At 37.7% G+C, this 13378-nt stretch overlaps 1 protein-coding gene across 1 annotated transcript; it reads right to left on the bottom strand.

The window, feature by feature from the left end:
- Positions 1-6642: 6642 nt before the first annotated feature.
- Positions 6643-13099, bottom strand: tmem106ba (transmembrane protein 106Ba). The gene is made up of 8 exons (XM_079691844.1): positions 12945-13099; positions 11516-11708; positions 11150-11213; positions 10845-11004; positions 10090-10230; positions 9613-9662; positions 9475-9528; positions 6643-8651 (listed from the first exon to the last, which is right to left on the bottom strand). Exons 2-8 carry the CDS (start codon positions 11694-11696, stop codon positions 8531-8533), a joined length of 771 nt encoding a protein of 256 aa, XP_079547970.1. The 5' UTR covers positions 11697-11708; positions 12945-13099; the 3' UTR covers positions 6643-8530.
- Positions 13100-13378: the final 279 nt, after the last annotated feature.

Here is a 13378-nt window from a genome sequence, read left to right as displayed (position 1 = left end):
AAAAATGGGGAGTGTGTGTATAATGTATTATATCAACATGGCTGTCAAATTCACAATCTACCTTTTTCATTTAGGGATTGAAAGAAACCTGCCGCCCCAACTCGGATGTTCCATCTGACCATTGATTGACAGTTTTAGAATCTACCTGCTCCATGTCTATAAGATACTGTTTGATGAATGTTGACCTGTTTCTAAATATTGATTGAATTATAACAGGTAACACAGATGCAGAAGCAGTGGCCAAGGGGCTACTGTGAGAGATGTAAGTCCAGAATGGGAATACCAAAGAAATTGACCTGTGATGAAACAATTTTGTAATGTGGATATTTTAACAGATATTAGAGTAAGTGGGGTTTGAAATGTAGAACCAACATATTACAGTTAAGCTCAAACATAGTAATGTAATGAGACAGAATTTTATTTAGACAACATTCTTTCTCTAGCCTGGTAAATAATTAGAAGTAAAAGCCATAGACTTTATTGTTTAGGTCATTATGGGGATAGAAATTAACACAATAATAGTTTCACAAGGGCAATTAACATTCATAATAGAAAGACATTTGATGACAGTATGTTGGAATTCTGAATTCATTTTTTCAGCTTGATAATGTCCAAGCACTGACAGCTAGAAGCAATATCACCAGGAAATCATTCACTTTGACATTATCATGATTTTAGTTGTTTTTGAATCCATAACATGAGTGTGTTTCTTTACCAGAAACATTAGTAGCTCAGTATTATATTTAGATTTTAAATAGGATTTCAAGGATTTGATTTAAGAATAACGCAGATGCTCATCAGAAATTCAGAGCTATTGAAATATGTGATTTAGTTCACCTAAAGGCAAGGCAAGTTTATAGTACTTTTCTGTATGCGACAGCTAAAGATGTTGAGGTTTTATTTTGTTGGCACAGTCCAAGTATTAAGATTCTGAAGCTGCACTGGCAATTAGGAGGTCTACAATTAATTTAGAAAACATTAACATTAGAAATAATAAGCACACCATTTATAATCTACAGAGATAAGAAAAGACGTGGTTTAAACAGAAAATTAAGATTAATAGAATGTGAGATTTAAAGAGAAAAGTGTAAATGAAAGAGCATGTGTTTGACATGTGAAAGTCTGAAATGGTACTAGAATATCTAATGAACAGTCAAAGGGCTGTAACTCAATCTTAAATTAAACATACTCGCAGAGCGCCCCACAGACAACAGAACTAAAAGGTCCAAGGAGGGAGTTTTTAAGCTAAATACAGCATTAGGTTGCCTCCTGATGAGTTTAAAGATAGAAACCAGATATCAGCAGGTTTTGAAGTAATATTCCTCTGTCCCACAATCAACAAGGATGTGGATGGGGTGACCTAAATCTAGTATAACCAGCAGAGATTCATAAATTACGACAGAGACGCAGTAAAAAGAAAAATAGACGTAGATTATATTCACACCTTAAAAAAGGTGTGAAAGGAGGGATTTGTGGAGTCTATTTTTAATATAACATTACAAGACTGATTCTTATTATTACATGATATGCTTATTGTGCTCATGAGATTGCTACGACTATAGAATAAATAGACACAATCACTAATCCCAGGTTCTGATGGGTTACAGAACTTCAGCCGCGCTGAGGTTCGAGGCTCTTGACGGATTTGGTGGTTACAGATTACAGTTTTGCTGCCTGTGATTCCCAAAGATGTGATGAGTCCTTGGCCATGATATATATATTTTGCTCTCTTTACAATAAATAGTTAAACTTAGAAGTTGTCTGTCTTTCCTGGAATTCTGAACCCAACAGTAAACATACCAGGTTAACCTTAAAGAAAGCCCTCAGGATTATAAAAGACCCCCATCGCCCCAGCCACAAACTGTACCCCAGCATCCGGACTAAAACCACAGGGACAGTTTCATCTCACAGTCAAGACTAAACACCTGAACTTTGAAACAACATCCATAGTGCTGCGTTCAGACCGGACGCGATGCGATGTTTGGGGCGGCGTGATTACATGTAAAGTCAATGCAGAGATGCGGACAGTCGCGAATTCGCTCCGACGGCGAGCATGAAGCGGTGGACGCGGCGCGAATCACGCGATTGAACTTTGCCGCGTCAAACGCGAGAGTTCAATTTTTTCAACTCGAGCGTCAAATTCACGTGACGCGTTATCGCAGAAGCCAATCAGCGGTGAGGATCTCAGCCTCCCGTTACTGACGTTCAACCAGAAAACATCAGCCATTAGCTGTTAGCAGTTAGCACACAGAGATCACAGCTCCTCATATCTGTTCAGAAACTGTACAAAAGTTAAACAAGTACAAACCACAGACTGTCTGTGTCTTAGCGAATACAGTCGCTGGTTTATTTATGTCTGTAGGCCGTTGTTATGAGTGTGGAGTGAGCATATACAACGTTAGCTTAGCCTGGTCGACCCAATCTCCATTCAGAAAACAAGCATTTAAAAAGGTTTTTCGCCTGCCGTCTTGTCTGCAGACTTGTCAAGCACTAATTCATGGTTGAAGGCTTGGACGCAAAGAGCTATACTGTGCTGCCCTTTTTATAGACTTATCCAAGGCATTTGATACCATGGCATACAAAGGAGGCGTGTGGCACAGTGGATAAAGTGTTGGTGTTCGGATCAAGGGAGCATAGGTTCAAACCCCACTGCGGTCAGCATGTCGTTATGTCCCTGGGCAAGACACTTCACCCCAAATTGCTCCTGCGGGGATTGCCCACAGTATTGAGTATGTAAGTCGCTTTGGATAAAAGTGTCTAACATGTAATTCATTCTATGCCAGAAGTTATCCCTTATAAGCCTGTCTGACCAAGCTGTTTGTTGGTTTTCAAACTATCTTTCAAATCGCAAACAATGTGTACAATTCAGCGGTGTCTCCTCAAGCTTTCTTAATGTGCCCAGAGGTGTTCCTCAAGGTTCGGTCTTGGGACCCACCCTTTTTACAATTTATATAAATGATGTGTGTCAGAATATTGATGCCTCTGTACATCTATAAGCAGATGATACTGTTTTATACTGTTTTGCTAGCACTGTTGCCCTTGCATTTGAACATCTGCAGTCTGCTTTTGACACATTTCAGTCACACCTGTTCCACCTCAGGTTGGTGTTAAATTCAGTTACCAACTGTTCTTCCCTGCATCATGTCTGCACAGCATAACCCCATTGAAGCTGTTAACACCTACAGATACTTATGCATCACTATAGATGAAAACCTCTACTTTAATCTTCATATTGACTATCTTTTAACAAAACTGAAATTAAAACTGGGAAAACTTTTTTAGAAACAAGGCCTGCTTCTACACAAGTGCTAGGAAATGGCTTGCAGCTGCCACATTTTTGCCGCTCTTGGACTACAGGGATGTTGTGTACATGAACGCCTCTGCTCACTCCCTTCATCTGCTGGACGCTGTTTACCATGGGGCTCTGAGGTTCATAACCAACTGTAAACCCCTCACACACCATTGCACGCTGTACGCTTTAGTTAACTGGACATCACTATCAATGCGCAGATCTCTGCACTGGTACAAATGCATCTATACAGTTATGCTTGGACTGCTGCCCCTCTACATATCACACAAACAGTACAGCTATAGACTACGATCTCAAAATGACATCACTCGCACAAAATAGCCAAAGAATTACACTTTAGATAAAGATGTTCTCAATGTTGTTATTGAATGAGACAACTGTAGAAAACCAGAAGTTCTCTGCAACAACAGTTTGCACCTCTTTCACAGTTGCAGGGTTTTGGTACAACAACCAAGGACTATACCATACCAAAGCAATTTGAGGTTTCTATCACTGAATTATTTCTTTTGAAATGCATACTGTAGTCTCTGGTGGTGACTAAAATGTTTTTAGTTACACTATTATGATGTCGGTACCTTCTGGGTGTACCACTGTTTTGCAGTGCAGCAATCTCCCTCACATTTAACAGTCTGTGAGAGCCACATCCTAAAGTGACTAAATGTTCTCTTATGTAGTTTGCTGACTTCGTAGCAATGTTACAACTGGTCAGGGAAAATACAAAATCTTGCATTTCTCTGCTTGAATCCTGGAGTAAAGCATTTTTCTTTTCTTACAACTTTCTGATATGAAACAAATGATTTACCTGTGAATAGTTGTTCTCCCTGTTGAATGTCAACAAGCTAACTAGCAAATTATTCTAAAAGATGTTGCACAACTGAGCAAGGGTTGTCCAAACTTTGTGAAGGTGAAGTTAATTCTGTATTTTTTGTAGCTAATTTTAAAGAATGGCTCTTGTTGACATCTTGTTGACATCGCTTCCTAAAATGAATAAGAATCATGTTACTACAGGTGTTAGAAAGCAACTCAGTATATTTTAATACAATTACATTTTGTACAATTTCAAGGTCCATGGACTTTATTATTTCCATTTATGCTAAGCCTATTTCCTACTCTACACCACATAATCTCAGTGAAAATCACACTCACTTCTATTGTAGTATTTAATTCTGAGTCTATTTGAGCCTTTTTGTTTGCGATTGTTCTCCCACCACAAGCAAAGAAATAGGCCTAAAGGAAGTTTTTTTACAAACACAACAATTTACTCAAAGATACAACATAAAGCTTAACACAAAGTTCAACAAAGACGGAGAAAAAAATCTGCTATAATTGTTCATCTTATGTAAAAACCTTCACAAGCGCACGCTGTGTAACAAACACTTTGTCAAAGTAACAGAAGAGCAACATTCTTGTAAACTTGTTGATGTGTACATTGTTTGTAGGGTGATATCTTGTCCATCATATTGTAGGATCAGTTTTCACCGTCTATGGTTTGCACAGGCAAAAGAGGTTCAGTTTGGAGCCAGCTAGATTCTCTGTGACTTCAAGAAGACATGTGGAAAAGCCATTTCGTTTGACCTGAGAGGAAGTGCTGAGTCTATACAAAGTACAGGGCGAGGGGGAGGTCTGCTTTAATGGCAATAACACAACCAGATCAATAGCGGATGTGGGTGTCCTCTTTGCTGGGTCTCTGTTATGAGAACTAGCAGTTAATTAGCTTTCCATACTATTCAATTTTCCTCTGTGAAAACTTTAATGTTCCTATAAGAAAACTATGAGCCTGAAGCACTTTGCATGCCATAAACTACAATGGTATTTGATACAAAGTTCTGTATGCTGCCTGACAATTTGCAAAACAGTCAGGATGATCAGCCCATAACTTTAAAGCGGCATGTTACATTTCCACAGAGTTCACAGGCATATCAATTCAGCTTTATTTAATCTAACTATTAAACTGTTTACCTGTGATTAGTTCATTTTCCCTGACAGTGATAACCTATTATTAGTACTCAAAAAGACTAAAATAACAGAATATAATTGATTGCAAAACTTGGCGTATTTGAAGATGTATATAAATAATGAAAATATTTAAATGACTATATCCTATTCTGCTAATAAAGAGAACAAATAAATGTGATATTGTTATATAAGCTAACTTGTATTCAATAAACAACAAGATGCTGGGCAAACATCTCTCACAAGTGTGTGTGTGTGTGTGTGTGTGTGTGTGTGTGTGTGTGTGTGTGTGTGTGTGTGTGTGTGTGTGTGTGTGTGTGTGTGTGTGTGTGTGTGTGTGTGTGTGTGTGTGTGTGTGTGTGTGTGTGTGTGTTTGGCAACGTGTATCCCAGTGAAGCTCCGGTCCAAACCACTGAGCTGGATCTCAGAGAGGAAGTGAACTGGTGTTTTAAATGAGCGAAACAGATGTGAACATACCGTGATACACTGGGGACATCTTGTGCTTCTCGCTCCAGCATGGAGAATATCAGAGTCACAACACAGCCATAATGGTGTAGTGAAAGAAAGAAAAAATATATAATTGTTTTACGATGTTTAAGTCCTAATCTGCATTCTTTTTGACATGTGAAGGGATCAAATAAGTCAGACAAAAAACAAACCATAGTAAGTCAGTAAGGATTTCAAACATAAAACATCAGAATAGTGATCAGACTTGTATATTTGGTTATCATATTTATCCCCCCCCAAAAAAAGATTTAAACAGATTTTTCTTATATCATGTATGGCATTTCCATTTCAGCCCTGTTACTGGTAAGAGTCTTGAATCAAACAATATTGTCAGTATCTTGTATTTTTCAGTCTGCAAAATGGTTATTCATAAACTAGCATTGAAACAATTACTTTTAAAATAGTTTAGCCAATTGACATATATTGTATCTGCAATTACTTTGATGAATGATACACTTCAAAAACTGGTGTTCTTTTCAAGAGAAATCAATGCCCACAATTCCCTGGTTTTGTCTTTTCAAAAGTAAAGATTTTCGGTATTTACTCTCCTTTTTAATGCACTGAACGTATGTGGATTTTGTATTATAGATGAATTGTCCAAAGATTAAACAATTCACCAAATGAATAGGGAAGTAATGAAAAACAAAAATACTAGTTTCATCCCTACATTAAACATGCAATTATATTACCGGATCAACACAATTTGTCTCCCTTTAAAGTTGTAGTAAACTGTACTGTAAACAACATTTGACTAAAAAGTCAATTTAGATTATTTGTTATAGCTACCAGTTAGTTGAGTAAAACTGTATTAGCTGAGACCACATGGCACCCCCCAGTGTGTACAGAGAATAACAACATCCAATACATTGAAAGAGCTTTTAAAATGAGGCATGATTTTATTGTTTTAATGCATGAAAAACACAAAACCCCTTAGTAGAGGTTTTCAAATATACACTATCTCATCAAATATAAAGAAGGGATGGGTGATTACAGATTTCTTATGAATCTAGAAATTGTAGTAATAGTTAGAAAAACTTGCATTATGGCATTTTATCATATCTGTCCGATCACAAATTAATTACTGTATAATCAAAAACCTTTAGATACTTCACATTTTGAGCTTTTTTAAAATTTTAACACAAAATGATAACATTTGACTAAAAGAAACCAAAGAAAACGTGGGCGTGTGGTGCAGTGGGTAGTGCGTTGGTGTTTGGATCAGGGGAGCACAGGTTCAAACCACACTGCAGTCAGCATGTCGTTGTATCCCTGGGCAAGACACTTCACCCCAAATTGCTCCTGTGGGGATTGCCCACAGTACTGAGTATCTAAGTCGCATTGGATAAAAGCGTCTAAACAGTGACGTAATGAAAACCAGTCCACTCATGATACAAGTTAAAGTGTGTTAGAATATTAAACACATTATTGCAAATTACACCATAGCCCACAAACATAAAACCACAATGAAAGGGAAGAAATTGCAATGAATCCAGATAAAGCATGTTGGGAAGCAAGACAGATGTGACATATTTTACATTTACACAGTTCAGCATGTTTATAGACCACTTTAATGCTTCACGTTAGCTATAAATTAGCTTTTTTATAAATCCCTTTTACAGTTATCTTGTTACCTTGTAACAATATGTAGCAGTCTTCACAGTAGTCACATTTGCTTTTAAATCACTCGGGTGAATGCTAGCGAAACATAAGAAAATACTTACAGTACCTATACCCAAGCTAAAGAGCTCTGAGCAAAAATAACAACTGATACAATATAAAACATCATCTATTTAGTGCTACACAAATAAAGAATCATATTTCTATAAAGCAAAATAAAAGAAGAGAAAGTGACAGCAAAAAGAGAAGCAGCAAGATTTTTTTTTTCCCACTCTTGAACATTGGTTGTATTTTTCATTAAAAGTGGTATAGAATACTAGGTGATACTCATTCTACATTCATTCATATCTATAGATATGGACCAGGTTAAAGTTAGAGATGCACCAACTGCACATTTTTGGTCGAAATCTTTTTTAAAGTCTGACCTATTGGTTTAGATTTCCTTTCTATCAACAAGAACTATAATTTACACAAACAGCTTTGTAACTTTCCTGATAATAAAAGTTGGATTTAATGTTTACAATACATATGTTTACCATTAACTAACATGTCCTCCAAAACTGTGCCCAGTTACAGTTCAACCATATCTGTATAATAACACACTTTATGTCATTACCATAAATAATGACGATATGATGTGAGTGTGTGTTTGTGTGACCATAACCTAGCCATTATGCGGCATGTTTGTAAATTTCAAAGGCAAAAAAATATATGACTTTGGTTTCGGCCGAATGATTGGTGCATCGCTAGTTAAAGTGCATCATATCTGAAACTAATGCTTTCTGAAATGTAATTGTTCAGGAATCACAGTGAAAACATGATGGGAATGTTATCCATTTATGTGAATGTTAAATGGGGTGAAAAATGGGTGAAAAATGACAACAAACCTTGAGGCAAGTCATGCAAAATATGTCTTCTCTACTTTTAACAGCCTGTTTGACAAGTTTCAACCCAAAGAAGCTCGTGCAAGTGTTTGGGAATCGTAAGAATGGATGAGCCAATGACTAGTTTAACAAAAGTTATGTCCCTATGCATTATTTCATTGTCATTGTGCAAGGATTTGCCTCGTGGAAGTCAGCCTGTTTTTCTGTTAGACCCTCAGCCACAGCAGTGTTTTAATGCTTGGGCTCCTTCTGTTTCTTTTTATTGGTAGACCTGAACATGACCATGCAGGGACGTGGTGTTCCCCCCACAGTCCACGTACTGGTACATCTCCTGGGAGACCTGCTCCGTGTGGCCGAAGTACGAAGTCGTCACCGTCACCCTGAAAAACAATTACAGCGTCAACAACGATACATCAGATAACAAGGTGAGACACGCTCAGGACGAATGTGACCTCTGAAGCCTGCAATAGTCTAGTTTGAACTCATTTTGTCTCCTTTGCTAACTATTGAGCTATGTAGCTTAGACTGCTTCATTTCTTAGCATTGGCTTGCTGTAACCGGTGCTGAAATTATGAGTAATTCAAAAGAAAGATAATTATTGACTTGCATTTCCATATTTATGTTATACTGTAGTTGTGTTGCTTTCTGTTAAAGCCAGTTGTTAGACTCATTCTCCCAAAAATGTTAAGCATCAGACAAAAGCAGTTTGTGTTTTGTTTGAATAAACACATCTTCCATTGTTAAATGACTTAAAGGGAAGCGTGATCCTCAGGGCTTTATGGTCTGGATATAAAACCACTGAATTGCAAAGTTGGTGTTATGGTACCATTTTTACTGGGATGCAGTCTACTGTTAATTGGCTAGAAAGCTGTTATTTGGCTTAGACCACAGAGGATTAGGTGGACTAATAAAGATTATTTCTGCCTCAGCCAAATGTTTGCTTTGCAATCTGTTTGAAAGTCAGTGTTAGCGTGTAATGAGCAGTGCACCCAAAGGCCCATGTATCTCCTGTTGGACGCTGTTGTTTCTGGGCAGTTTTTCAGTATGTGTGGGAGTCTATGTAAGTGTATGGAGGCAAAGTTGTTGAAATGGATGTTGATGTTTGAAAGGATAAAATACACAATACGTTCAGTATGATTATATGTAAAGTAAAACATCAGAATGTGGCATGTGATACAATAACTGTATGTTAACCATACTTACTGCATCATGACCACAATGTTGTGAACTTTGATGGTTGGCAAGGTGCAGTAGTCACTGTAAGAAAATATTTGGTTTGTGATTTAAAAAGGATCAACGTGTAATCAGTACATTTCTGTAATGTTCTATACAGATACTTACAACATGTAACTCATCTCATCGGCAATGGTGGTGGGAACTGTGTAGTCAATCTGCAATAACAATCAAAGCCTTTTAGTTGAAATCAATATGACACATTAACCTACTGTAATACACATTTATGTCAATTAAAACAACGTTTCAATTGTATAGATTTGACGGTCTCACTGGCCAATTGTCTAGTAGAAAGAAGGTGTACCATTATTTGTAATGTCACAAGACAAGACAATGATGCTTTAACAATGAGGAAAACATTGGTGTGAGGCATTTTTACAGAAACAAAATGTATGTTAGTTGTGCTACTGTATGAGATTTCTTGGTATTGTGACTTTAGGCATAACAATAAGCAGTCGTATAAGCAGCTGTCATAACTTAAGGACATCCAAATGTCAATCAACCTTTTTAAATCGATAATAATAATAAATAGATTGTCTTAGCTTTGCTTTCTGTGTGTGAATAGTCAAATGTATTTCAACCCACCTGCCGCTCATCCAGTGGTATGATCATTGAGCTGTTGTTCAACTTGGCCTTGCCTATCACCGTCTTGGAGAACTGCACTTGGGCTGTGATGTTGGTCACAGATATGGTGTAGTAGTTATTATTGGTGATGTTCAGGGTGCTCTGGATGGAAGAAGATAAAAGGCTTGAGATAATGGCAGAATAGTGGTTGATTTAAAGAGCTACACCATTGACTTGTAGAGATTGTAATCACTGCCATTATAATAATTACTATTAAACATAACACTTACATATTACCACATTTTAATTGAAATTGCAATCTCTCCATTGAATTTGTTTCTCCACCAACCCCTGAGGGAAGTCTCTGGTTCTTGAGATGAGAAATACTCCACATTACTCACCGGCCTGTTGCTAGCTTTAACGGTTTATTTTTGGTTGTTGAACCAGTAACATGCAAAGAGGAGTTCAAAAAAAGGCTTGTGCAGCCTTATGGTGCTAACACTGCACAAATAGGATAACAAAATTGTGTTTAAATCTCGAAGCATGCTCTTCTCCTACTTACATATTTTTAATGAAGGTACTATACATACATTTGGCGTATTTTGAACTCATTTGCAATGTGTTGTTTACATGGTGCTGTAACAAAACACATTTTCCAATTTGGATTAATAAAGTACATCTAATCTAATCTATATAATGTTAACCTAAACACAAGCCAACGTATTGAACCATCCTAGAATGTTTCTATTAAGGTGAATATGCTGACACAATCTTACTGTGATGTTGAGATAAACGATGCGTTTGTCCAGGTCATAGGAGACGTAGGCGGACTTCACTCCCACATAGGAGACATCAATAGAGCGAGGAAATAGGAAGAAAACAGCGAGGCCAGACAGCAGCAGGCAGAGGACCACTGATATCGTGACATACTGCTTTCTGCATGAGAAGGAAAAGAGAAGTGAAACCCTGAATCCAGCTGAGGACTTCAATGTGTAACATGCTACTGTGTGTTCTTTTGAGTTTCATCACGCATACAGCCAACACCGTTAATATTTAAGAAGAGCGCAGAGTGCAGACTTACGTCCTGCTCGGCCTGAGCCTTTGGTCGCTGTATGGAATCAGAGCCACAAGCTGATTCTCTTGACCTGTTTTAAAATGCAAAGAAAGGAAATCAAAGGAAAGCTATATCATTCGGCTGTTTGAAAAAAGGCACTTTTTTGTAAGATTTGCACTTTGAACACTACTAGGAAGAATCACAGATATATCTTGCAGCTGACTTTTTCCACTTAAAATGTAATCTTAACCCACCAATACAGACAGCTGAATGCAGTATTTTTTAATGCAGTGATGAATTAATTTCCTCAATTAATTGTTCAGAACATGAAGTGATGCTGCCTTTTTAGCTTTAGCTAGTTTGAGTTGAGTTAGTATATCTATAAAGATTTACCTCGTGGTATACGGCCGGTGCCCTGACATGTCGGACATGTCACGCTGTCCCGTCCAGTGAACTCCACGTAGGGGAACTGAGAAACGTCTCCATTCTTTCCATCCTCATCCCCGTCAGAAGCTGTCAGCGCGTCCTGACTTTCGTCTTTTGGGTTAGCCATGTGAGAATGGAACTTGCCCATATTTGCAGCCGTCTGTACACAACACAAAAGATAGCATGAGCCGAGAGGAACCGCCATGTAGGTACAGCAGGAAATGCTGACTAACCACATGCCACACAGCGGTCTGAATGTGAAATGGGACCTGGACGAATTCCAGGCCACGTTTTCCAAGAAAAAAGGCTCCTGTAAAATGACGTAATACAACTGAAATAATTCTGTGATGCTCAATTGAGACACATATGTTACCTTTACTTAATGTACATGTGTTGAATCCTCTGTATACAGACTTTTATAGGGTTCTGTATTGGCAAGAACTTGGCATCAAAATGGTAATGCTTTAAGTTTTAGCTTATTGCGATATAGGCTAGGAGGCAAAACAATATACTGTAATTTTAGTTTTTTGTGTCCTTTCAAAACGTTTTCATAGCATTGTTAGTTGTTTTTTTTTCACACACATACATATGCGTTAAGGACTTATATGACCATATTTTGGTACTTTAATTAACATTTTGAATGTAAGCCTTTAACATGTAACAGAGTATTTCTGCACTTTGGTAATATTTTTTAACTTTAAAACAAGATCCGGTACTTCCACATCCAACTTAAACACAGCAGTAATATTAACGCAACATTATTTGGGAGGGGTGATGTACAACAAGCCGGTGATTGTAAAATGCACCATGACAAATTCTTACATCACAATGAGTGCTTCTACTTAATATACTTAGTAGATTAGGCTGATAACACATAGCAGGGCCTAACTCCACAAGGCTAAATGCAGGGCTTTTACTGGTAGTGGATTATTTTCACAGTATATTAGTGCGTTTACAAGGATCTGAATATTTCTTCCACCAAAAAATAGCTTCTGATACATTAAGTACGAGACACACCGTGCAGATGATAATAAGAGATGCCTCCGACAGACACACAACACGCTGTCACTCAGTACAGGATGTCTGTTATGAGTCTGTGAACACAGGCCGCTGGGCTGCAGAGACTCAGCAAGAACACAACGTACCGGCCGCATGAACACTGCTAAAACCTATCTATTCTTCCTCCAAAAGGCGATATTTGGTCTCTACATTTTGATTTCAACAGCATCATCAATATTGTTCTTAATTTCGTCGCGTAATTCTGATATTTAATGAACACATCGTTCGAATTAATGGCTTCGCAACAGAAGAATCCTTATATATATCGTTACCCTGGTTGTTATATGTTGTGCAGTCAGTAAACTACATATTGTTTTCCAGTTAGCTAACGTCTTACCTGTTATTTGTTTTACTTGCTTAACATTCGTTGTCGTCGCTGTTTGTTGTGGTCCAGCACAGCAGTGGAGAATGAAGCCGATGGGAACGCCCCCCTCGTCTCCTGATTGGTCAGACTCGTGTATGTGGTCATCGTGCGGACCCTACCACAACAACACAGGGGGGCAATGACAGTTATTGGTTGCAGAATTATTCTGATCATTTACTTTAAAACGATACTAGTACAACACTGTAAACAAAATACTCAGTGGTGGAAGAATAATTCAGAAATTGTCTTTGAATTATAATAAGTGAGGCACTCCTGTGATATATTGCTAAGATATTCCTTGATTAGCTCCTTTAATGTTGCAGTTGTAAAAGGAGGAGCTTATTCTATTAACTTTGTAATGCTTGGTACCTTGATAAATACTATTAAATTATCATTTATTAGTTGAT

The sequence above is a fragment of the Notothenia rossii genome, assembly GCF_949606895.1.
Source record: "Notothenia rossii genome assembly, chromosome: 7".
Lineage (NCBI taxonomy): Eukaryota > Metazoa > Chordata > Actinopteri > Perciformes > Nototheniidae > Notothenia > Notothenia rossii.
This window is presented reverse-complemented; position numbering and strand designations above follow the sequence as displayed.

Bases quoted from the DNA above. Each gene is read 5' to 3' on its own strand.
- tmem106ba (XM_079691844.1), bottom strand. From the start codon at position 11,696: ATGGGCAAGTTCCATTCTCACATGGCTAACCCAAAAGACGAAAGTCAG. The intron at 11,214-11,515 runs GTAAATCTTTAT...ATTTTAAAACAG, and splicing joins CACCGGCCGTATACCACGAG to GTCAAGAGAATCAGCTTGTG. The intron at 10,231-10,844 runs GTAAGATTGTGT...TCTTCCATCCAG, and splicing joins TCGTTTATCTCAACATCACA to AGCACCCTGAACATCACCAA.